The sequence below is a fragment of the Crocuta crocuta genome, unplaced genomic scaffold (assembly GCF_008692635.1).
Source record: "Crocuta crocuta isolate KB4526 unplaced genomic scaffold, BGI_CrCroc_1.0 scaffold130, whole genome shotgun sequence".
Classification (NCBI taxonomy): Eukaryota; Metazoa; Chordata; class Mammalia; order Carnivora; family Hyaenidae; genus Crocuta; species Crocuta crocuta.
In genome coordinates this window covers 6,851,166-6,878,576 of record NW_027527920.1, presented here as the reverse complement: position 1 = coordinate 6,878,576, position 27,411 = coordinate 6,851,166, and the positions used below count along the sequence as shown (strand labels likewise).

General features: G+C 37.8%; 1 protein-coding gene across 6 annotated transcripts in view; it reads left to right on the top strand.

The window, feature by feature from the left end:
* IQCH (IQ motif containing H) overlaps positions 1 to 27,411 on the top strand; it is a 210,240-nt gene that overhangs the window by 81,778 nt on the left and 101,051 nt on the right. For all 6 annotated transcript variants that reach the window (XM_077746671.1, XM_077746665.1, XM_077746657.1 and 3 more), the window contains exons 8-11: positions 11,540 to 11,619; positions 13,434 to 13,472; positions 25,882 to 26,433; positions 27,135 to 27,201. In XM_077746671.1, the coding sequence (XP_077602797.1) occupies positions 11,540 to 11,619; positions 13,434 to 13,472; positions 25,882 to 26,433; positions 27,135 to 27,201 (738 nt within the window). The remainder of the gene's footprint in view (positions 1 to 11,539; positions 11,620 to 13,433; positions 13,473 to 25,881; positions 26,434 to 27,134; positions 27,202 to 27,411) is intronic.

Sequence of the window (27,411 nt, the reverse complement as noted above, 5' to 3'; positions counted from 1 at the left end):
TCGGTCAGAATGGCTAAAATTAATAACTCAGGCAACAACAGATGTTGGTGAGGATGTGTAGAAAGAAGAACCCTTTTGCACTGCTGGTGAGAATCCAAACTGATGAAGTAGGTTCCAAACTGGAAAACTGTAGGGAGATTCCTCAAAAAATTAAAAATAGGACTACCCTACAACTCAGCAATTGTACTACTAGGTATTTACGCAAAGGAATACAGGAGTGCTAATTTGAAGGGGCAAGGCACCCCAGTGTTTATAGCAGCACTATCAACAATAGCCAAAGTATGAAAAAAGCCCAAATGTCCATTGACTGATGAATGGATAAAGAAGATGTTTTATATACATATGATGGAATATTACTTGGTGATCAAAAATAATGAAACCTTGCCATTTGTAACAATGTAGATAGAACTAGAGTGTATTATGCTAAGTGAAATAAGTCGATCAGAGAAAGACAAATAACATATGACTTCATTCATATGTAGTATTTAAGAAATAAAACAGATGAACATAAGGGAAGGGAAGTAAAAATAATATAAAAACAAAGAGGGAGACAAACCATAAGAGACTCTTAAGTAGAGAATAAACTGAGGTTGTTGGCAAGGTGGTAGCTAGAGGGATGAGCTAAAGGGGCCAGGGGCATTAAGCAGGACACTTGTTGGGATGAGCACTGGGTGTTATATGTAAGTGATGAATCACTAAATTTTATTCCTGAAATCATTATTAAAGATAATAATAAAAAATAAACATCTAAAATATTTTGAATTGAATGAAAACAACAAAACAACGTATCAAAATTTATAGAATGCAGCTAAAGTACTATTTATAGAGAAAATTATAGTATTAGATCCTTATACTAGAAAGGAAGATAGATCTCAAATTAATTATCTAAGTGCCTACTTCAAGAATCTAGAAAAAGAAAAGCAAATTATACCCAAAGCAAGCAGAAAGAAGTAAATAATAAAATGAAAGTAAAGGAATGCCGGGGTAGCTCAGTTGGTTAAGTGTCTGACTTTGGCTCAGGTCATGCTCCCACAGTTCATGAGTTCCAGCCCAGCCTCAGGCTCTGTACTGACAGCTCAGAACCTGGACCTTGCTTCAGATTCTGTGTCTCCCACTCTCTCTGCCCTTCCCATGCTCACTCACTCTCTCTCTCTCTCTCTCTCTCCCTCTCTCAAAATAAATAAAAACATTAAACCATTTTTTAAAAATTTAAAAAATAAAAAAAGAAATGAAAGTAAAAAGAAATGAAATTGAGAAGAGATAAAAATAAACTTACTGAATCCAAAATCTGTTTCTTGGAAAATATCGACAAAATTGGTAAATACCTAGCCTAACAAAGGACTACCAAAGATAAAAAGAGAGAAGGCACAAATTACCAATATCACAAATGACAGAGGAGACATCATTACAAATCCTATAGATATTTAAAGGATGATATGGGAACATTATAAATACCTTTATGCCCACAAATTAGACAAGTGGACTAATGGACAAATTCTTTGACAGATGCTACTGAAGCTCATCAAGAAGAAATAGATGACCTGATTAGTCCTATTAAGGAAAATTAATTTGTACTTAAAAACTTTCTAAGAAAGAAAACACTAGTTCCAGATAGCATCCCTGATGAATTCTACCAAACAATCAAGAAAGAAATATTACCAACTCTACTACAAATTCTTCTAGAAAATAGAATAAAACACTCCTCAGACCATTTTATGAAGCCAGCATCACCATGATATCACAACCAGATAGACATGAGAAGACAAGAAAACCATAGCCTATTATTCTTCACGAAAATAGATATAAAAATCCCCCACAAATATGAGCAAATAGAATCCCACAATATAAAAAAAATAATACATCATGACCATGTAGGTTTTATTCTAAGAATGCAAGACTGTTTCAACATTTAAAAACCAGTCGACATAGGGGCGCCTGGGTGGCTTGGTTGCTTAAGCGCCTGACTTCAGTTCGGGTCATGATCTCATAGCTCATGAGTTCAAGCCCCACATTGGGCTCTGTCCTGACAGCTCAGAGCCTGGAGCCTGCCTTGGATTCTGTGTCTCCCTCTCTCTATCTGCTCCTCCCCCACTCACACTCTGTCTCTCTCTCTCAAAAATAAAATAAACGTTAAAAAAATTAAAAATCAATCAATGTAAATCATCATATCAGCAGACTGAAGAAGAAAAACCATATAACCATCTCCATCTCAATAAATAAAAATAAAATAAAATTTAATATGCATTTTAAATAATAATAATTTTTTAAAAACCTAAGGAAAATATAATATAAACTTTCTCAGCCTGATATAGGATATCTACAGCTAAAATAATATTTAATAGTGAAAGAGCAAATGTTTTTTCTCTGTAAGATCAAAAATAAGGCAAGGATGTCCACTCTCACCACATCTCTTCAACATTGTATGAAAAATCCTAGCCAATACAATGAGGTAAGAAAAAGAATAAAGGTATACAGATAGAAAATTAAGAAATTAAACTGTCTCCCTTTGTAAACAGCATGATTACTACAAAGAAAATTTGAAAGAATCTACAAAAAAAACCCTAATAGAATGAATAAGAGAGTTTAGCATGATTTCAGAATACCAGATTAATATATAAGAATTAACTGAATGTCTATATACTAAAAATGAACAATTGGAAACAGAATTCTAAAAAACAATGTCAGGGTGCCAGGCATGCTCAGTCAATAGAACAAGTGACTCTTGATCTTGGGGTCAAAGGTAAGTCATGTTCATGCATTAGAAGACTCATTTTGTTATGTTAACCATCCAAAGTTGTCTATAAATTCAATGCAATACAAATCAAGATCAATTGAATATATGTGTAGAAACTGACAAGCCAATTCTAAAATTTATATGGAAAAGTGAAGATGGTACAATAGCCAAAATAATTTTGAAAAAAAGTAACATTGGAGGACTCATGTTATCTGAGTTAGTATAAAGTTCTAGTTATCAGGACATGTGGCATTAGCAAAAGGATAAATATAAACATCAATAGAACAAAATAGAGTTCAGGAGTAAACCTATACATACATGGTCAATTTATTCTAAACAAGGACACAAAGGCAATTCAAACGGAGAAAGGATAATCTTTTTTTTATCTTTTTTAATGTTTTATTTCTGAGAGAGAGAGACAGCATGAGCAGGGGAGGGTCAGAGAGAGAGGGAGATACAGAAACCAAAACAGGCTCCAGGCTCTGAGCTAGCTTTCAGCACAAAGCCCGATGTGGGGCTCGAACCCACAAACCGTGAGATCATGACCTGAGCCGAAGTCGGACACTTAACCGACTGAGCCACCCAGACACCCCGTGAAAGGATAATCTTTTCAGCAAATGGTGCTGAAACAATTGAAGATAGATATACAGAGAATTTTGACCCACACCTTGTACCATGTATAAAAATTTACTTGAAATGGATCATAGAACTAAATATAAAGCTTAAAACTAAAAACATTTTAGAAGAAAACAAAGGGGGAATTTTTGTTTCCTCAGATTAGGCAAAGATTGCTTAAATACCAAAAATCCATAAGAGTAAAAAAAAAATTAATGTATTGGCCCTAATCAAAATTTAAAATTTCTTCTCTTTGATGGACAATATTAAGAAAATGAAAATAAAAACTACAGATGGGGAGTTAATATTTCAAAACACGTACTTGATAAAGAATTTTTGTCCAAAATATATAAAGAATTCTTGAAACTCAATAAGAAAATAAACAACCCAATCACCTAATAGACCAAAGACTAGAACAGAAATTTTATCAAAGATATATGGATGGTCGATTGGTAAATTAAAGCATGCTAAACATCATTAGATACTAAGGAACTACAAATTAAAACAAGTCTTAATATATTTAAGATAATTAAAATCATACCAAGCTTCTTTTCTAACCACAATGGTATAAAACAAGAAGTCAATTACAAGAGAAAACAGAAAAATTTGCAAATATGTGCAGTTTAAACAACATGTTTCTGAATAACCAGTGAGTCAAAAGAGAAATCAAAAGGGAAATTAAAAAATATCTTGAGACAAATAAAAATCGAAACACATAACAAACTTTACGGGATGCAACAAAGGCAGTTCTCAGAGAGAAGTTTATAGCAATAAACATCTATACTGAGAAAACAAACATCTCAAACAAACAGCATAACTTTGTACCTCAAAAAACTAGAAAAAGAAGAACAAAGTCCAAAGTTATAAGGAAGGAAATAACAAAGATCAGAGTGGAAATAAATAAAATAAATACAAGAATGACAAGAAAAAATATCAATGAAACAAAGAGCTGGTGTTTTGAAAAGATAAACCAACTTGACAAACCTCTAGCTAGACAAACTAAGAAAAAAAAGAAGACTCAAATAAAATCAGAAATGAAAGAGGAGACATTACAAATGATAACACAGAAATAGTAAGGATCATAAGGAATTTTATGAACAATTATACATGAAAAATTATATAATCTAGATGAAATGGAAGAATCCCTAGACACATAAATTTATCAAGTTTGAATCATGAAGAAATAGAAAATCTGAAGAGAACAATTACTAATAAGGAGAATGAATCCATAATCAAAAACTTCCCAGTAAAGCAAAGTCCAGGATCAGATGGCTTCACTGTTGAATTCTGCCAAGCATTTAAAGAAAAATTTATACCAACCCTTCTCAAATTCTTCCAAAATATAGAAGAGGAGCACTTTCAAATTCATTTTATGAAGCCAGCATTACCCTCATACCAAAGCAGACAAGAAAAGAAAAATACAGGCCAAAATTCCTGATAGACATAGATACAAAAAATCCTCAGTAAAATACTAGCCAATTGAATTTAACAATACATATAAAGGCCCTTACGCCATGATCAAGCAAGACTTATTCCTGGATGCAAGGATGGTTCAACACATGCAAATCAATACATGCAATACACCACATTAACAAAATGAAGGATGGAGATCATATAATCATCTCAATGGATACAGAAAAAGCATTCAACAAAACTCAACATCCTTTCATAATAAAAACTCTCAACAAATTGGATATAAAAGAAAATTCAACATCATAAAAGTCATATATGACACCCCACAGCTAATATTATACTCAATGATGAAAAGCTAAAAGTCTTTTTCCTAAGATCAGGAATATGACTAGGATGCCCACTCTTGCCACTTTTATTCAACATAGTTCTGGAAGTCCTAGCCAGGGCAATTAGGCAAGAAAAAGAAATTAAAGGTATTTAAATGAGAAGGGAAGAAGTAAAATTGTTGCCACTTTTATTCAACATAGTTCTGGAAGTCCTAGCCAGGGCAATTAGGCAAGAATAAGAAATTAAAGGTATTTAGGGGCGCCTGGGTGGCTTAGTCGGTTAAGCGTCCGACTTTCGCTTAGGTCATGATCTCGCGTTTCGTGGGTTCGAGCCCCGCGTCGGGCTCTGTGCTGACTGCCAGCTCAGAGCCTGGAGCCTGTTTCAGTCTGTGACTCCCTCTCTCTCTGACCCTCCCGTGCTCACGCTGTCTCTCTCTCTCCTAGAAATAAATAAAACGTTAAAAACAAAAAAATTAAAAAAAAAAAGAAATTAAAGGTATTTAAATGAGAAAGGAAGAAGTAAAATTGTCTCTGCAAGTGACATTTTCTATATACAAAAATCTAAATATACCACCAAAAAATGGTTAGAAGTAATAAATGAATTCAGTAAAGCTGTAGGATACAAAATCAATATACAAAAATTAGTTGCATTTCTATACCTTAACAGTGAACTATGTGAAAGAGAAATTAAGAAAATAACCCCATTTACAACAGCATCAAAAAAGAATAAAATACTTAGGAAGGAATAAATTTAACCAAACAGGTGAAAGCTCTGAAAACTAAAATACTGATGAAGGGAATTGAAGAAGACACAAATAAATGGAAATACATTCCAAGTTCATGAATTAGAAAAACTAATCTTGTTAAAATGGCCAGACCACCCAAAGCAATCTATAGATTTGATGCAACCCGTATTAAAATTCCAGTGGGATTTTTTATAGGAATAGAAGAAACAATCCTAATATTTGTGTGGAACCATAAGTAACTCTAAATAGAGAAAGCAATCTTTAAAAAGAACAAAGCTGAAGGTATCACACTTCCTGACTCCAAGCTATGCTACAAAGCTTTAGTAATCAAAACAGTATGGTATCAACATTAACAACAGACACATAGATCAATAGAACAGAATAAAGAGCCCGGAAATAAAACCATGTTTTTATAGTCAATTAAATTTTGACAAAGGATCCAAGAACACACAATGGGAAAATGATAATCTCATCAATAAATGGTGTTGGGAAAACTGGACCACCACAGTAAAAAGAATGAAACCAGACCACAATCTTATAACATACACAAAAGTTAACTTGAAATGGATTAAAGACTTCAACGTAAGACCTGAAACCATAAAACTCCTAAAAAACAAAACAAAACAAACACAGGGGTAAGCTCAGTGATTTTTAGGATTTGAAACCAAAAGCAAAGATACCAAAAGCCAAAATGAATAAATGAGTCAACATCAAACTAAAAAGCTTCTGCACAGCAAAAGAAACCACCAACAAAATGGAAAGGCAACTTTTGGAAGAGGATAAAATACTTGCAACCCACAAATCCAACCAAAGATTAATATAAAAAATATACTAAGAACCACATACAACTTAATAGCAAAAAACCCCAAATAACCCAATTACAAAATGGGCAAAGGACCCGAACAGGCATTTTCCCAAAGAAGACAAAGGGCCAACAGGGACTTGAGAAGGTGCTCAACATCACGAATCTTTAGGGAAATGCAAATCACAGCGACAATGAGCTAGCTATCCCCCACACCTGTCCCAGTGGCTGGCATCAAAAAGACAAGGAACAAATGCTTGCAAGTGGTGGAGGAAAGGGAATCATTGCACACTGCTGGTGAAAATGTAAGCTAGTACAGCTACTAGGGGAAATAGAATGGAAGTTTTACTAGAAATTAAAAGTAGAACTGCCATCTGATCAGCAATCCCACTTCTGGATATACAGCCAAAGGAAACAAAATCATTCTCTCTGTATCTGTATCCCCATGTTCACTGCAGCATTAGTCACAATAGCCAAGGTATGGACACTATTTAAGTGTTTGTAGATGGATAAATGGAAAAAGGAAACATGACATATATTTGTGTTGTGTGTATGTGAATATAATATAATATAATATAACATATTATAATATTATTCAGCCTTAAAAAAAAGAAGGAAATCCTGCCATTTATGACCACATGGAGGGGACAACATGAATCTGGAGGGTATCATGCTGAATGAAATAAGCCAGGCACAGAAAGACAAATGCTGCGTGGTATCACTTATATGTGGAATTAAAAAAAAAAAGTCAAATTTATAGAAACAGAGAGTAGAAAAGTGAGTGCCAGGGATTGAGACATGGGGAAGTTGGTAAAAGGTACAAACTTTCAGCTATAAAATGAATAATGTCTGAAGATCTGATGTAAAACGTGGTGACTATAGTTGATAATGATATATTGTATAATTGACATTTGCTAAGAGAGAACTTAAGTGTTCTTATTAATTTTTTAAAAAGATAAATATGAGATGATGGATGTGTTAGGTAGATGGGAACGGATCCTTCTATAATGTGTGTGTGTGTGTGTATGTATCTCAAATTCCCACAATGTATACTTTAAATACCTTACAAGTTTATATGTCAGTTATACCTCAATAAAAGCTGAAATAAAAAGAGAAGGCACAAATAAACAATATTAAAATGAAAAAAGATACATAGAATTTTTTTAAATTTAGTATGATAACTTTATGCTATACATTTTTTAACGAAATAAGAGTTTTCCTAGAGAAATCAAAATTGTCAAAACTAACTCAAGAAAAAGCAGGAAACTCAAAGAAAATTATGCCATTAGATCATTTGAACTGGTAATCAAAAATAGATCTCTGTGTTAAACAACACACGTGGGCGTGTGCATACATGTATGCACACAGAAATATACCAGAAGGAAAAAGGCCTCAGGCCCTTTTATAGGCAAGTTCTACCAACTTTAAAAAAATCACTGATCCCCATCTTAAACCATGCCAGAAAAAAAGAAAAGGAGAAAAGCTTGCCAACTGATTTTATGAAGCTACTGCAGCTATGGTACCAAAACTGGACGAGAACAGCAATAAAAAAAATGCATGGGTCAATCTCAGGAACACAGAGGCAAACATTCCAAATAAAAGTTAGCAGTATGCTTTTTTATCTTCATCATGAGAAGGAGGGATGTGAGGAAGACTCGGCAGTAGGAAAACCAAGCAACATAATTCACCATATTAACAGATTAGAAAAGAAAAATGCTATGATCATCTCCATATATGGGAAAATTTAAAAATCATGTAATGCAATTCAACATTAATAAATAGGTGAAAAGCTCAGAGCAGAGTAGAAGTGGAGAGGATTTTGTGACCCTGATTCTTGTCTTGTTCCACCAAAATCCCAGGGCCAAAGATATTCTCAGTAGTCCAGCTTTAGAAGATTCTATCTTTCCATTAAAAGCAGACAGTCCAAGAATGACCACTATTGCCACCATCGTTGAACATTGTCCTTGAGGCCCTACCACACGCTGGAAGACAAAGGAATGAAGACAGGCAGGGAGGGAGGGGTACTAGCCAGGAATGTAAGGGACTGTGATAATATCAGAAAACTTCACTGCCAATGGCTTAAACAATGAGGAGTTCATTTGTCTCACACATAAGAAATCAGGAAGCAGGCAGTGTAGGGCTGGTGGTACTCATCAAAAGAATTGCAACAGCCGGGGCACCTGGGTGGCTTAGTCGGCTAAGCGTCCGACTTTCGCTTAGGTCATGATCTCGCGGTTCGTGGGTTTAAGCCCCGCGTCGGGCTCTGTGCTGACTGCCAGCTCAGAGCCTGGAGCCTGTTTCGGAGTCTGTGTCTCCCTCTCTCTCTCTGACCCTCCTCTGCTCATGCTTTCTCTCTCTCTCTCCTAGAAATAAATAAAAATATTAAAAAAAAAGAAAATTAAAAAAAAAAAATTGCAACAGCCATCTTTCTGCTTTACCTTCTTCAGCATGTTTGATTTCATCCACATGCTTGCCACTTCATGGCTCTTCCACGGCTCTTGCAGATCTGGGCCTTGATGTACACGTTCAAGGCAGGAAGACGGGAAAACAGTGGAACCAGTCTCTTCCCAGAAGCCCCTGGATAGATTTCCCCTTACATCTCACTGGTCACGTGGTTACTCTTAGCTATAAGAAAGGCTGTGAAAGTGAATGTTCAGAGATAGCGTTAGGTTTAGGATTGGGGGCATATTTACACTAAATGCTTCGTATGATAACTTAAGCTTAGTCCAATCCATCCATGAAAATTCTGTTCTTTGTTGGATATCAAATATATTTACTATTTGGGGCATATTTATACTAAAACTTTATTTGTTGTGTACCTAAAATTAAAATTTAACTGTGTCCTCAAAAAACAATTTTTTTTTTTGCTAAATCTCATAACCCTAGGAGCTGGATATACTGGGGGAAAAAATGAAGTTGTAAAATTAGCCAGAAAGAAAGGGGGGTGGCTACTGGGCAGGTACATATCAGTAACTGCCATCAAAACATATAGGTTTGTCCAGAAAGACAAGATTTTTTTTCCCCGTGACATTAACTCTGACAAAGTTTATCATACAGATTTTTCCAGAAGGGAAATCAAGTAACAAAACATAGGCAGTACCTTAGGACACAATTTCATTGAAAATGCAGACACATTCTTCAAATATATGTGTCCCATAAAATCTAAGGCTATATGAAGTTATAATTTAGTGACAGAATTTCTGCAAGTAACTAAGAAAAATTATTCAAAAAACTTTTAGAGATACCACTAACTGTGGATTATCCATATGAAATCACCAATCTTTTAGATCTTTATTCTACCAAATTTCACTAAAATTTTACTAAAATCCTCTAAAAAGTATGCCTACTTAAAAACTTGTCAGCTGCTGTTTTGTTTGAACGTGGGAATTTAACCAAAAATGTCACTTGTCTGCAGGAACCTGATAGTTTAACAAAAAGTATACTGAGCCTGCAGGTAATAGGAATAATAGCCTAATGGGTGAATCTGTGGATTTAAAGCAGCCTAAGTGCAGGGTGTGGACTGGCCTTCAGAAGTGGAAGGGCAAAATCCAAGTGAAGATGGGTCAAGAGAGTAAGGAGGTCAAGGCAAAATTTATGGGCTTAGAATGGAGTCTTCACTGCCCAGGCTTAGGGAGGGGGCTGGGCAGTTTTACAGTCAGGAAGTCTCTCTGCAAGCCAGGAAATCTGAAAACCAGGTCAAACCAAATTGCCTTTGGTGGAGGTGAATTTTAGTGACAAGACTCTGGAATTCCTGATACTTTTTAAGAGATGGCTGAAGAAATTGCTAGCAGCCAACTTGAGAGAATGTGAGAGTTGGGAGCTCACGGTGGGATTCCAAATTGTATACTGAGGCGCTGTTTTTGATCAGTATCTATCAGTTCTTTTAAGATGATTGGTACAAAATGGACAGAAAAGGGGTGCACTAAGGAAGTTGAAAAAAACCTCACTCCTTTGACTCAATTAACTGTTTAAAGAAATTATTTTTTTAAATGTTTTATTTATTTCTAGGAGAGAGAGACAGAGAGACAGCGTGAGCAGGGGAGGGTCAGAGAGAGAAGGAGTCACAGACTCTGAAACAGGCTCCAGGCTCCAAGCTGGCAGCACAGAGCCTGACGCGGGGCTCGAACCCACGAACTGCGAGATCATTACCTAAGCGAAAGTCAGACGCTTAACCGACTAAGCCACCCAGGCGCCCCATAAAGAAATTATTTCTGTTTTCTTTCTTGGAAAGAGTAGTGTAAGGATTTTTCCCCCCTGAGAATGTTAGACTTGAGCTATTTGTAAAGGGTAGTCGGATTTGCTGCCCAGCAACAGGAGAGATGTGGCTTCTCTCCCAAGTATTCCCTATCCACCTGTGGACCGGATGTGTTCGCTAAAAAATGTTGCTTATAGATTTCATTAATATTATTGTTATAAATATTATTTCAAAACTAATATTTACTGTGTTCTCTCATTTGTATTATTTCCCCCAAGCCACTTAAATTTTTCAGATTGTCTTTTTTACTGACTACACAGAAAAGCCCAACATATGTAGTTATATTAAGTTACCTATTGAATGAACTTGGGAATATGGCTATTTAAAGAGATCTGATAGTGAAACATTTTTACATGACAAATATTACTCTCTAATTTGCCTGCTATTTTAAAATTTGCCTTTTCATCTGGGCAGTTTGCATAAAATGAGCTGATTTTATATTCTGACGGAACAGTTGCCTTCCCCTGCTTTTTGCTTTCCTTTGGAAGTCAATGATCACAAATGTTTCTTTGAATTGATACAGGCAAGGCTGAGAGTAAACAGTCAATGGGTGTCAGAGCTACTTGACTTTCAAGTGGCAAACCCAACAGTATCCACCCACTCAACCTTTTTTTGGAAGAGGTAACATTGTATCACCTCTGTCCACAGCCCCTTTCAGTACACCTCAGAAACTACTACCGATTCCAGTGGAAGTGAAGAAGGTCTCTCACAAGAAACAAACATCTAAGGTATTCATGTTTCTAACTAACAAAAGAAAATTGTTATTTATAATATTCTCAGCGAGAGTTTTGGTAGTGCCTACATCTGATAGAATTGTACCTTTCACATAGAAATAAATACTACTTCAGCTGCTGGGATGCATTTGATTTTTAAAAGAAGGCTGGTGTATAAGTAAACTCTAGCAGGACATATCAATGGGGTCTTAAAAAATCCAAGCAGATCACCTTATTGTCACATTAACTAAGTGACTGGGCCAACCTACACTGCTAGCTGGTCAAGAGTCCAGGAGTCTGGAATACAATAGCTATTGCATTGTATCCAAATTCATATTGCCTAGAGTATGTTATTATGAGGTCTTACCCTACTTCATTTGTCTTTAAGCATAGAATAAAAAGCAAGTTCTTCCAGTTTTATCCAGATATCCTAATGAGGAAAGAGAAGAAATTCTGTATTCTCTGACATGAGGACCTCATGGTACAACATACTTAATCCTCATGGAGATTCTCTGGGTTTAAAGGTGCTGGACTTTTGCAGCTTGCTTTCTTATGTTTGTGAGCCACAGAGTTGTGATAATTGAAACTTTTCACCAGAAAAAGGAGACAGCTGGCAGTGTCATTTTCTGGGCTTACCCTATGTGGTCATATTTACAGCTGCTCCCATTAAAAAAAAAAAAAAAAAAAAACAGAAGGAAGAAAGAGAAAAGGAAGAGTGGCAGAGAAGAAGTGAATCCTACTGTGTCTACACAGTAGACTGTTACCTGCTCTTTCCAGACCTTCATCTTAATGCCCAAATCTTCCTCAAGTAGTTTTCCCTGGATTTGCGGCACTGGTGGCTGTGCCCCCTTAAGAGATTTCCAAGCTGTTTATGTAGCAGCGTGTCATGTGACACCCCAGTTGCCATGGCAAATATTTGTGTTTCATGAAAAATGTGGGTAAAAAAAATCAATGTAAATGGCCAAATCCCTAGACAGACAGGCCTTCGGGCTAGTGTTTGGCCTGCACCACGATTGTTTCCAATTCAGCTGTTTAACAGGCTGTGCGAAGGCCACGGGCTAATGTGCATAATGGGAACAGGCGGAGGCACCTGTTTTGATTCTCACCATGTTTGAGCTCTCAAGGCCCGCAGTGTTACGGTGACAGATCTACAGGTAATACAAACGTGACTAGCTCTTGTGCGGTAATTGATCTATCTCCAAAAAAGATCTTTTTTAATAATGACGTTTTCCGAGTGCTAATTAGCCCTGCCTTCTCATTTCCTCTCTGTTGACTTCACAAAGCTTTTCCCTAGTGCTGGAGCGGTAACATTTAAAGACTCTTTCCTGTGGTCCCTAATTGGTACATTTCTGAGTTGATCTTCAACGGTAAATGTTAATTATTCATATATTCTGTGAAGAACGTCCTGGCATGGAAGGTAAAAGGCTAACAGAAACATGGAGAGAGCCAGAACAGATCTGGAATCAGCATTCACCACCAGGGAGTGTGGTGCCCCATGGAGAAGCCTTTTTTTTTTGTAAATACTTCTTTAAGTGTCCCCCAGAAGCAGGACTTGGCATCTGACTCTAGCTGTTTTTGTAAATATTTACTTTGTCAAACTCTTTCTTCAAGTCAAACAGGGCTCTTGGCAAGCAGAGCAGCATTGTCTGGGGTGCGAAAGGTCTTTCTAATTATTAGCTCCTGCCTGCCTGGAGAGAGGGAACAGGCTGGCCCAGCGGGGGGAGCTGGGGGGGAGGGGCTGTGGGCGGAGGCTCTGTGCATCTATTTGTTTTGTAAAATTGCCCATGAGAGTCATTTTGATTTAAACTGTGTCTCATTCTTCATTGTAGGGGAAAGGCAGAAGGTCAAGAGGACATCTTGATAGGAAGGTCTGTAATTTGTGTGACTAGTTGAAATTTGGGGTTTGTCACCTGATGTCCCTGCCTTTTGCTGCAGGGCAAAAGTATGGGAGGCAGGTTTGACAGCTGGAGACTGCAACAGAAGTTCTTTGGCTCTTCTTTTATAAAAGAAATTAGATCATGTCTTCGGGGGGGAAAAAAAAAAGGTTCATTTAAAGTGAAAAACCTGCCCCTCTCCCCCACTCCCCTTCAGTTCGGGCTGAATTACTTCTCAGGCTTCAATCCAGAAAAGTGATTTAGCATACTCAAAATCTGGCTGAATCACAATGGTCTTCAACCTCAATCTGAGATTCTCATCTTTTAAAAGTACACCTAAAAAGAAATACTACGTGAAAAAAAAATTCACTTTCTGCCCCAGCATGCGCTTGCATGTGTGCATGGGTGAGTATGTGTGCATTCATACACTTGTGCACATGCACACACAAACTGCCTATGATAAGGGTGTGGGATTTAGAGTTAAGCAGCCTAAAACCAATAAGGTAACAAAGAAGTTGGAGGAATGAAATCATCCCCACAAAGACAAGTACGTGCCAGCAAGGAACATTGCACAAGGGCCTGTGTGAGTCAGAAAAGTTCTGATCTGGAAGCAGGAAAGAGCTGGGTTCTCCTAATAGAGGGATTTTGAGCAAGTCATTTAAATTCTCAGTGCCTCACCTCTTCCTCTGACAAGTGGGGATAATATTTCCGTTCTTTTAGGTTTGCTATGAAGGTTAGTGCTGTTAATGTCTGCAGAAATGTTTTGGAACTATAAAGCCCTTGTTATAAGAATTCATTGGTCTATTTCTTTTTAAGTTTATTTATTTTGAGAGAGATTGGGCGCGACTGGGGAAAGGGCAGAGAGAGAGAATCCCATGCAGGCCCTGCCCTGTCAGATGTGGGGCTCCATCTCACAAACAATGAGATCATGACCTGAGCCAAAATCAAGAATTAGATGATTAACTGACTGAGCCACCCAGGTGCCCCCACTGGTTTATTTTTAAGAACAATCTTCTAGGCCTCCCTTCCTCTGGGGATCTTATCAGAAAGAATTTCAGAGGGAGCTTAGCCACCCTTTTCAAGGAAAAAGAGCCTACTTTTGGGTCTCCATGTACTTCTGCAGAGCTGTGACTAGTCAGAGCTGTATTTACAGCAATGATTGCATAGTCCTTCCAAACCTAGACAGATTGCTCTGGGATAAACTAATCAATGCAATTAGAACCTTCCTCCAGCTTCCCTTGACTTCTTGCTATGAGGAAATTGGGAGCTTGCCTCTACACTGTAAAAATAGGATGTGCTTTAAGAACACTAAGGCATTATGTATTATGTATCTGGAACATTCATAACAGCTAAAGTTGATTGTGCATGTTCTTAGAGCATGGCACTGGGCACCATCTACACCCACCAAATACTCTATACTGTCACTGCCCCCAGGCCCACCCAGTTGATAAAAGGGTATGGAGGATCCAGATGACACAGTGAGGTTCGAGTCTGTGCCCTCCCACACACAAGGTTATGATCTTCCACATGGGCTAGTTTTCCAAATGTTACTACTGCCATGACTATAACTACTACCACTACTACTACCGTAGCCACTACTACTACCACTAGTATGACTAGCAGCACACACGTGCCATATACTGCCTCTGTGCGGGGCACTGTACCTATGCTTGACATGGATTAGCTCACTTGGTTTCACAACCTCTCTATGCAGCAGGTACTATTATTATTCCCATTTTACTGGAAGGACCCAAACATGGAGAAGTTAAGGTCATCCAACCAGTAAGTGACAGAGCCAGAAAGCAGAACTGGACTATGTGACTGTCAGAGCCTCAAAGCATTAGAAATTTTTAAAACTTTCCATCATTTTTGATGGAAATCTTTCTAAACCATACTATATCTCTGCCTTCCTAGCGCAATCTAGCATTTTCTCTGCCTGGTGTCTTGTATGCAGAGAACCCATTTCTGGTGTATTTTTTTCTTTGTTTCCTTCACTTTCAGGACAGTGCCTGTCCTCTGCTGTTCTGTCTGCTTTCACTGGCTGTGATGTTAAGAGCCTCTTCTGTCTTCTAGATCATTATAACCAAGACTCAAGAAGCAAAAGGGTAAATTTGAGTCAGTCAGGCTCTGCACAAGGACCCAAGGAAGAAGATAATAAACAGTGGGAGAGTTAGTAGTTATTTCAACAAATCCGAGGCCTTTCTTTTCACGGATCTAGTTAAATGCTTAAAGTTGCTAAAATTGCCTCTCTCAGCAAAACATCAATTTATTATCTCAAGGCAGGCATTCTAATAGCTACGTTAAGATCCACTTAATTTCAATTAATATTTTGATAATAAAAAATCTACTTTGTGGGTAAAAGAAGCAAACAAATTGGACACAAGGGTCCAGATTAAATTCATGAGTATGTTTGCTTGTGGAAATGGGGAAGGGAGAGGAATGAGCTAAAAAGAAATATCAAGAGGATTTCTATTGTTCTTTATGTATTGATTTTTTAAAATTTCAATACATATATAAAGATATAAATAATTTAAGCATATCTTAATTTTATAATATAAATAATAATTATAAGTATATAAATATACTCTTTTAAAATATAAAATGTTTATATATTTTTTGTCTACTTTTCTTCATATATATATATATCTCATATATATTATATAATTTCTGTATTATCTAATGTTATCTGATTCATCCTCATGGAGATTCCCCCAGTTTAAACTACTGGANAGATAGATAGATCAATAGATAGATAGATTATATTATATACATTATAGACAGATAGATTACATTATATGATCTATACAAAGCAAAAAAGACAAAAGATTAATATGTGCCCATGGCAGTTTTTAGATTATTCTCTATACTTTTCTGTATTTTCATAACTTTTTTCAATTTAAAGAAGAAAAAAATAAAAGAAAATCCTATTTCAAAGTCGTACCTCTGCTATAAAATCTCCTTTGGTATGGAAAAGGAGATTTCATCCAAAATAGGTTTGGATGATAATGTCAATTATGTCAATTTCGGGGTCCTATTGTTATATTATTACTTTCTTTAGTATTTCCCCCAACATATGCTCTTGATCCTTATGTTAAAAAATTGTGATTATATTACAGGTGAGTCAGCAGAACTATTTTAATCAGGCAACATGTGTGACCGTGACAAGGCCCCTGTCTAGTCTCATTTCCCCCATCTGTATAAGGAAGGGATTAGGCCAGATCTGTTTTTTACAGAACTTCCATATCCCCTATAACACTCACTCCAAGACCCTCAGGAAAAGGAGAGAAGCTGAAGTTCCCAACAGGTGGGGCTCCAGGCCTTGCACACCGACGCAGCTGTGTGAACTGCGTATCTGTTCAGCATCGGATTATATTGTTTCTAAACAAAGTGCTCCAGGTTTAAATATATATACTCTGAAAACCACCAGGTGATATCTAGGAGCAGTTTTAGGTTTAATGTGCCCTACCTACTAAAAGAAATAAGCCTACTTCTTTTCTTATTTTTATGGAAGTGTAATTAACATACAGTGTGATATTAGTTTCAGGCATACAATTCAACAATTGTATCCATCACCCAGTGCTCATCACAAGTGTACTCTTAATCCCCTTCCTCTACTTCACCCATTCCCCTATCCTCTCTGATAACTATTAGTTTGTTCTTTATATTTAAGAGTCTGATTTTTTGTCTTTTTTGTCTTTGTTCATTTGTTTCTTAAATTCCACATATGAGTGAAATCATATAGTATTTGTTTTTCTCTGTCTGACATTATACCCTCTAGATCTGTACACATCATTGCAAATGGCAAGATCTCATTCTTTCTTATGGTTGAGTAATATTCCATTGTGTGTGTGTATGTATATATATGTGTGTGTGTGTGTGTGTGTGTATATATTCTTTATCCATTCATCAGTCGATGGACATTTGGACATTTGGGCTGCTTCCATATCTTGACTATTGTAAATAATGCTACAATAGACATAGGAATGCATGTATCTTATGTATCTTTTCAAATTACGTGTTTTCATTTCTTTGGGTGAATACACAGTATCATGGTATTCTATTTTTAATTATTTTGAGGAAATTCCATACTGTTTTCCACAGAAATTCTAACAATTTTCATTTCCACCAACAGTGCAAGAGGGTTCCTTTTTCTCCATATCCTTGCCAACACTGTTATTTCTTACGGTTTTTTGTTTTTTTTAAATTTTAGCCATTCTAACAGGTGTGAGGTGATATCTCATTGTGGTTTTGATTTGCATTTCCCTGATAATTAGTGATGTTGAGCATCTTTCCATGTGTCTGTTGGCTAACTGGATGTCTTCTAGAAGAGAACATAGGTAGTAATTTCTTTGACACTGGCCATGGAAACATTTTTCTAAATATAGGTCTCCTCTGGCAAGGGGAACAAAAACAAAATTAAACTACTGTGACTGCAACAAAATAAAAAGCTTCTGCACAGCAAAGGAAACCATCACCAAAACAAAAAAGGCAACCTATGGAAATGGGAGAAGATATTTGCAAATGATATAGCCAATGAGGGGTTTATATGCAAAATATATAAAGAACTTATACAACTCAACACCCCCCAAAACCACAAATAATCCAATTGAAAAATGGGCAGGGGACATGAACAGACATTTTTTTCCAAATAAGCCTACTTTTTTTAATTTAAAAATTTTAATGTTTTTTTAATATATTTTTTGAGAGATAGAGACAGCATGAGCGGGGGAGGGGCAGGGGAGAGAGAGAGAGAGAGAGAAAGAGAGACAGAATCTGAAGCAGGCCCCACGCTCTGAACTGTCAGTACAGAAGCTGACACAGGGCCTGAACTCACCAACTGTGATCATGATCTGAAGTTGCCTGCTTAACTAACTGAACCACTGGGCTCCCCCTCATAAGCCTACTTTTTGAAGAGGGCAGCGTGCCTCCTTGGTGGGCTCTGTGCCCAGCACACCCCTGTCTCCTTTCTTGTCTTGCCCTAAAGGGTTAAAGAGAGGGCAGGTCATACTTTGGCAAGAATTAGAACCCTACAGCCTGGAGATACAAGATGAGATTCAGAAGGAAGTCTAGAATTGTTCTTTCGTCTTTCAGATTCACTTTACCCCATGAAACCTTATTTAATTTACCTTCTTAAAGAAAGAAAAGGAAAAAGAATACAAAAACAAAAACAAAAACTGTGGCATCTTTTAAAACCATTTCCATTTTGTCTGATTCATTAGGAACTTCCACCCTTACCTAATTTATTTTTGGCATGAAACTTGCAAAGTGAATTAAAATTATACAATTTTATGTGCAAAGCAATTTTTTTTCTTGCAAGAAGTAATTAACAAATTGTCTTTTCTTCTCTTCATGACATCACCTAAATGTACACTTCTACTGCATGTGACTGGCAATTTTACTTATATGCACCAGAAGAAAATGTTAGGTGATCAGTAAGCCACAAAATAATCTTAAATTTTTTACTTTATCTTTTTCATTGATGAGAGTATGATCTGATCATTCATAGAAAATTTGAGAAGTTTAGAAAGGAGGAAAAAAATGCCTAAGTATCCAAAAAAAATTTTCCCCAATATACCATAACGCTTTAGCATTATTTAAACTTTGGGATGGCCCACTGTTCATATCATACAGTATATTCAACTGTGATCTATCTCTTTTATCCCAACAATTTATCATAAGCTTTTATATATGACTTAAAAGTCTTTATAAAATATTTTTAATGGCTACATAATATTGTCTTAAGGATATAGCATAATTTTCTTAGTTATTATCCTATTGTTAGATATTAAATTATAAATGTCAGATTATTAATAATTATTTTAATTAATAAGTAATTAAATAATATCCTGTTTTAAGTCAAACTGCCATGAACATTTTTCATATTTGTACATAAATCTTTGTATTTAAGCTACTTTTTTTGGAAAGAGAGAGGGCACATGAGTGGGAAGGAGAGGTAGAGGGGGAGAGAGAGAGATTGAGAGAGAGAGAGAGAGAGAGGGAGAGAATCTTAAGCAGACTCCACACATAGCATAGAGCCCTACATGGGGCTCAATCTCATGGCCCTGACATCATGACCTGAGCCAAAATCAAGTGTCGAACCCTTACGTGGCTAAGCCACCCAGGTGCCCATAAGCTAATTCTTAGGGGCAACAGCCCTTCTTGCTTCAGGGTATGGACATTTTCAGATCCAAGTAGTCTGTTTGGTGTTTGAAAAGTCAAGCTGTGAGTATGCAAATAACTTGTATGATCACAGAACAGTTTTATGCTGTAAATCTAGCCCAAGTGGCTATGAATTTAAATTGTCCTATTCCTTCCTTCCTTTCTTCCTTCCTTCCTTCCTCCCTCCCTCCCTCCCTCCGTCCCTTCCTTCTTTCCACTAATCTTTATTCACCTTTTACCATGTGCCAGGTAGCATACTAGACACTGGGGATAGAGCAGTGAACGAAACAAACTAAGACTTTGCCCTCTTGGGACTTATATTCTGGTGAGCAAGGCAGATATTTCATATAGTGCCAGGCAGTGATGAGTGCTACGAATGAAAATAAAGCAGAATACATATGTAGTAGAGACTGTGAAAAGGTGGGGTGTTACATGAATTTTGCAAGTATCCTTTAGTCATCTGGGATCACCTGACTTGCTATACACATATTTTTCTCAGGAAAACTGTAATGTCAAGCTTTACTTTGGTGATAACAGAGGTACTTTTGGAGGCTCACCATTATTCCTTCACCATAGAGAGAATGATGATGGGTCTTTTCTCAGGAATATAGGAATCCAGGCTGCTTTCCGTTCCCCTCCTGCCGGGTTCCCCGTACGCATCCCGGGCAGGTTCCAGCCTTCAGTCATAATTGTCCTAAGTGGTCCTTAACTCTGTCACAGTCTCAGAAAATACTAGAAAGGTAGCAGGAAGAAAAAAATGAAATCAACGCAGCAGTAAAATGAGATGGGTCTCTAGAAAAGGAAAGTTCACATGTGACTGAAAAATAGATGCCATCTATTAAAAAAAAAAAAGTCTTCCTGATTTTGTTCTGTTTGATCTTCAACCAGAATTTGATCCATTGAGTGTTTTTGTTCCACGGGAAGCTTTTTGCTCCTCGGAAAGTGTTTCAGAGTTCAGGAAGGCTCATTTGAATAAAGATACCTCTCAAAGCAATTGCAGAAATTATCCCTAGAAAATTGCTGCTCATCTGAGTGGCCTTTGCACACAAATCTCTCCCTTTGTATGTCTCTGCTCAGTAAATTCTCTATTTTTGCCTTTTATCCTCTTTATAAAGCTTACGGACTCTGACTCTCCCTTTTAAAGGACACTTATGGCTTAAATGCAGTTTCTAGGTCCTATGAACTGAGAACTGTTTTTGTGGATATGCAGCCCCTGAAATACTGAACATGTCACTCTTTGGGGTTCTCTCCCCATGACCACCTGTACACATAGTTGGTGTAAAAAGTTCTTCCTTTACTGTGGTTTGTAAATTTCTAGAAAGAGCTTCCTATTTAAAAAATAGAAAAAGGAAAAAAAAATCCCTAGGTCTTTCTCAGGGTACATGAAATGATTCAATTGAAGATGTTTCCCTTCAATTTGCTGGCTCTGTTAACTCCAGGAGTTTATTAAACAACACAAACCAATTAATAAGTCAGAGAAACATAGGGTGGCAAAATCACTTTAAGATAGAGAGCCTTAGGGTATCGAAATCAGAAGCACCTTGAATGACCCCCTAATGGCAACTAACAGCCCACAGGAGAGGTAACTTCCCAAGGCCATGTAGTAAGGTGGTAACAGCCAAGATGCTATGTCTTCTCACTTCAAATCCCTCACTTTTCTACCATACTATGGTTTATTAGCATGTTCGTAGGGGTTAGTTTAACAGGTGGCTTTCGAAATACAAAAGTCAGCCAAGGTTCATTTCCCCAAGCCCATAATAGCCTATTGAGTAAAAAAAAAAAAAAAAAGGCAAGACCTTCATGCTCTAAAGTTCAGGACTGTAATTATGCTGAATCCCTAAATCCTAATTAGGTCAGCTACTGTCTCTGAATATTGTTTATATCTTCCAAATAACGCTAGTAATCTGAGGTACTGATATCTGTTCTGTAAAAGCTTAACACATTTCAGACTGTCAACAAATATTAAAGATCAGGCGAGACCAGTGGCATCCCTGGTTTTCAAGGAAGAATGAAAGTTCCATCTCTGAGCATCACTTCACTCACACTCTGAATGTGAGCACTCACTTAGAGCCATCACGGCAGGAAGAATTTATTCTTCTTCACACAACAGCGCTGCCAAAGCTAATTACTAACAGATATGTTTGAGTTTTGGAGAAAATGAACATCAGCTTATGGATTCAAAAGCAATTTTAGTCTGTCTTTCTAGGCAAATCCTTCCCTAAAAATGGTATCTATGTTGGATTATCCCGTATACTTGACCATTTACCACCAGGCGATGATAATATCTAACTTAGGGATCCTCAGCTATGGTTTAATCCTGCATCCACATGCTGTCCACATGTGTGAAAAGAACATTTTTCATAAAGACATTCATCTTAGAAGGACATACCCCTTTTTCCTAGAGTTTTTCTTTGTGGTAGTTATTTCTAAAATCAAGGAGGTAATACTGGTAATACTATCTTTTTTGCTTCATGCCTGTGACTTACCTACATATGTATCATCATCCTGCCTTCCTGGGGTTTTTGTTTTGTTTTGTTTTACATTTAGATTTTTTCCTAAATAACGGCTCCAGAAACTCTCAAAATTACCTAATCAGTAGTAACACTTTGCAGATGATGAAGAACATTTCCTGGCTAGTTGCTTCGGTTAGTTAGAACAGGATGCTAACAATGAGCCTCAGGTTTGGGCCCGGCGAAGGTGTGGCTAGGAGCCAGGAAGGACCAGGAAAGAATGTGGATGGCATGACACAGAACCACCCCCACTAGAAGGTAAACAATATTGGTATTCAGTAACATCACATTGGGAGTACAGCATATCTTAAACAACAATAACAACAACAAAAAAGGAGAAAGGGAGGAAGAGTGGGAGGAAGGAAAGAAGGAAGGAATAGAAAGAAGGTAGGCGGAGGGAAAGAAGGCAGGCGACAGGTAATTGCAGACAAGTTCATGGTGATAAATAGTAAAGGAGGAATAACAGAAGGAAGCAGAATCTGAAACATGGCATGACCTTTAATCAGGGCTCTTATTCCTAGCAGGCTGTGAAGCAGCTTTGTCTTTACCTGCTCAATGGATCCCACAATGCTGATGCACTGCTTTAATTTGGGAAGCCTTCCTCTTGAGAGACATGTCTTTTCCAGCTCTAAGTGTGAAGTGCTCCCAAGTGTGGCATTCTCTGTGACAGATGTACTACAGTAATGCTTTAGCTGACTCCAAACCCATAGCTTCCCCGTGCCTGAGTGGTCTATTTGATGTCCAAGAGTGTGTTTCCTTTGAGAACAGGTCTTTACTGGAATATCATCCAAGAAGGTAGGGAGGTATAATCCCTTTGTTCTCAAGCAGCCACTGTTCAATTCTGTAACCCCATTCCCATGCCAGGGCTATTCTCTCAAAAGGTCTGAAACGCATTTGCTGACGTACATACACGCCCCACACCTACGCCATGGAAGGCACTGCCTGAGAGATACTTAAGAGCCCTCTTCTTTCAGAATCTTCTCCCAAGCTTGCTCTAGTTTCATCGGTGGTCCCAATTCCACATGAGTCTCTGTAAAGACAAGGAATCTCCCAGGACACCAGGTTCTCTGGCAAATGTCCCGTCCACAGCTGCACTTCTTCTAGAAGCCTCAGGGTCTCGTTGACAGGATCAAACTTGTGACTGGCAGGACCAGCCAGCTGCAGACACGTCCACCTGTGATGATTGTCCCTGTCTGTCACTGATGGAGCATGGCCATTCTTCTCTTGACTCTAATTTTCCCACCATTAGAACCCATTCTTTTTTTTTTTTTAGCGTTTGTTTATTCTTTTTTTTTTTTACAAATAGCTTATTGTCAAATTAGTTTCCACATAACACTCAGTGCTCATCCCCACAAGCGTCCTCCTCCATGCCCATCCCTCCTCCCCCCCCCATCCATCAGTCCTCAGTTCATTAGAACCCATTCTTAAAGGAAGGCAGAACCGTAGCCATGGGCCATTCCTGTTGTAACCTGTGCCACTTGTCATGCCTCCTCCTGTCAGCGCTGACGTCTGCTACCTGAGGCATTACTTCTCCAACTCTCTCTTGCCCATTCAAGAATTCTCTCCATCCACTGAACAGTCTGCATTCTCTCTTGGTGCCTTGAGAAGATCAGGAAGGGCTACGGTCTTGGCTAGAAGCCTTTTATAACAACTCTTAAGTTAAAAGTGTACAAAAAGCTCACTGCCACTTAAAGTCTGCTTCTAGGGGCACCTTGGTGGCTCAGTCAGTTAAGCGTCCAACTCTTGGTGTTGTTGGCTCAGGTCAAGATCTCATGGTTTCATGCGTTCGAGCCCTGCGTCTGGTTCTGGGCTGACATCGCAGAGCCTGCTTGGGATTCTGTCTCCCGCTCTCTCTACTCCTCCCCCACTCATGCTGCCTCTGTCTCGCTCAAAATAAATAAATAAACTTAAAAAAATTTAAAGTCTGCCTCTAAAGTTCAAGGAAATCCTCCCTCTTGGACTTAACACTTGCTTTTCAGCATTTTTACCTGAGGTGACAGTCTAATTATTCTACTGCCTGGAACCTGAGAAAACAAAAAGGATTTGAAGCATTTCTTTTCTTTATTTAAAAAAAAAAAATTGTGTTTGTTTATTGTGCTATTACTATAAATGATCTCTTGGCTGCTTTTAGGTACCTTTCTGCCTTGAATTGGTTAATTGATATCAATTAACATTTTTTTTAGGAGAGACAAAGCATGAACAATCTAACAGTTCTAAGCACAGTGCTGTGACATAATGGTTATTGATTAATTACTTGGGTCTTTTTTTTCTTTGAGTTCTCTAAAAACTCTTCAAAATGTGGACAGCAATATAATCCCACAATGTGGTAAAGATTGGTAAATGGTGACATATTGAAGACAATCTGTTCCTTAAATCCCTAAGCAAGAAGCAATCAGCACAGTAAGTTGATACCTGGCTTACAGAGGAGAAGGCAGAGCCTGAGAAATCTATGCCCCCCAGCCCCCCTCCCAAGCCATTAGGCACATTCAGACCACAGGGCAGAGTGTCTATTTCAATGATTAAATATAGTGATTTCACACCGGACACAGACACAACCAAAATTTCCTTTCCTTTTCTCTTTTTTAAGGGATATGTATGACATATATTGCTGTTGCCATCCAAACCTTTTCTGATTTTATTTTTAATCACATCTATTCAGTTTTTTCATGCAGAAAAGTATAAGGAAGAAAACTGCCCATGACCCCATTCTTAGAGAACCCTCTTGGTATTCAGAAGTAAATGTGGTATGTTTACATGACTTAAAATTTCAATCAGTACAGATAGGAGCAAAATGAAAAACCAAAGGATTCCTTAGTTTTATTTATTATGAGATTTCAGATTCTCTCTACCTGGGGACAACCCCAGGTATGTCCCTAAGAAGATACTAGATTTAAATAGAAAAGAACAAATGTCAAGAGAAACTTAGAGAGCAGCAAGGGCGATCACACACATTACAACACTCCTTATAAAAAATCCCTCCTGGATCCCAACAGAAGGTGGCAGAAGAACTGTAAATGCTGAAGTGATGGCCCATTAGAAAGTCAGAAGAGGCAGGACAGCTTTGATGCGCACATTTGAAGTCATAGTCAAGACTGCAAAGAAAGATTCCACCCTGCTTTTCAGGACTGACGGATAACATATGAACAAGAAAGCAGGCGTATGATTCTGCTCACAAATGTGTACAAAACATAAATTGCAGAGACTATAGGGTCAGCTGACCATATCAAAGCAAACTAAATGCATAACTTTCATATGATCAGTTTCCTTTATAACACTTGTACAAAAAATTTAATAGCTTAAAAAAATTGTTTAATGTTTATTATTTTCTGGGAGACAGAGAGACAGCATGAACAGGGGAGGGGCAGAGAAAGAGGGAGACACAGAATCTGAAGCAGACTCCAGGCTCCGAGCTGTCAGCACAGAGCCTGACGTGGGACTCGAACCCACAAACTACAAGATCATGACCTGAGCTAAAGTTGGGCACTTAACTGACTGAGCCACCCAGGCGTCCCCAAAATTTAATAGTTTTGAGTGGCCTCTAAGATATTCTTCTATTGATGTTTCATGAAAAATCTTGGTCAGAGTTTTCTGTTATGACATGTATGTAAGTCAAAACTAGGATCTGTATCTTCCTAGCATTGAGTGATGAATGATGATGTGATAGTGTTGTCTTGACCACTCATTTGAAAAGGTCACAATTACATCTCATCTCTGGTGACACTTTCCTTCCACAGACCACGAAAGTCTTAACACCTTCTCGAGCTGGGCAATCACCATGGGAATATGACTTCTTTATTTATAATGGTGTCATAGACAAGACAGCCTCGGATTTCTTAGCATTCAAGGAACATTTTAATTTATCCTGGGGAAGTATTTTTTCTCTCTTGGAACACATCAAGAAGTTTCTCAGGGACTATGCAATACCAGAAGTTAAAATAAAAGGAAACAATTTGGTAGCCTTCCTTCCGGAGTTCGAGCTGAAGAATAAACTTACCAGATATGACTTTCTCTCACTGTTAAAGAACCCAGTTCCCATCCAAATGATGTTAAATCTTCCAGGACAAAGGTACAAGGGCCAAGATGGAAGGGAAGAGGCTGCCGTCAAGATCCAAGCCACATGGAAATGCTTCAAAGCGAGACAAATTTTCCTCATCTATCGCCAGCAGAAGTGGGCTTCAGGTGTGATTGCCATTGCGTGGCTCTTACATTGCCATAAGAACCGGGTGAAGAAAATCCTGAAGGAATCACGTGAAAGACACCTGGAGAATTTCCGTATTCGCGCCAAGGTACACAAGGCTGCCAGCTGTTAAGGCAGACCTCTTTTTCTAAACATTTCTTGCTTGAGCGATTGCAGTAAGTCGTCTCTTCATCTTCCCTTTCTCTCTCCAGCTACCCTCCCCCCTCAGCCTTTCTCGCCTTCCGCTCTTCCCCGTGTACGATGCACAAACCCTACATGTGTTTGTGCATCATATTTTAGCCCTAATCAGGAATCTGGCTTTTGCACCTGTAAAATCTATTGCAATTTTTTCTATGGAAAAAAAGTCCCTTCCCTTTGACTATGGTAGTTCTGTCAGAAAATCAATGTTTTAACTGCACTACCTTTTCTCCCTATATATACCTTCTGGCACTTTAATTTGCTAGAAAAAAAAAATCCTCTCTTGTCTACATTGCTGTCACCACTTTGTCAGAAAGTATTTAAGTTTGCAGACAGCCTTTTAATTAGTGCTCACAATTTCATTTATGTTTGCTTTCTCTTTTTTTCATTCATATTCTGTTAATTAAGTGAGCTGCCTCTAATCTTCCCCTGCCAGTAGCATCATGTAGCCACCTAATTAAATTAATTGGGGAAGATGTTTTAAGTATGTAATTAAATCAATTAATATAATTTATGCCTGGCTTAACTGTACAGTGGAAAAACAGCTGAAGTTTGACTAGATGAATCCACTACAGCTTCCTGTCACTGATCAATGCTCTTCTTGATTTTTAGCATCTGGCAGCCAACTGGAATCGCATCAGGACCTCCAGGAGGACTATTATCCATATCCCATCATTAGGTATAACACTTTTGCCTGCAAATCTATCAGCAACCTCTATTACCCACCACATTATGGCTCCTTGATTGAGTTCAAGGAAGGCCCCTTGTTTTATTCAAATTGGTCTCGGCAGGAAAATGTTCTCGACATGATGAGAGTAATAACACAGGGCCCTCGCTCGAAACGGCGTTTAATTTGGGGATTAAGCAAATAAAGTCATTATGTGGGGGC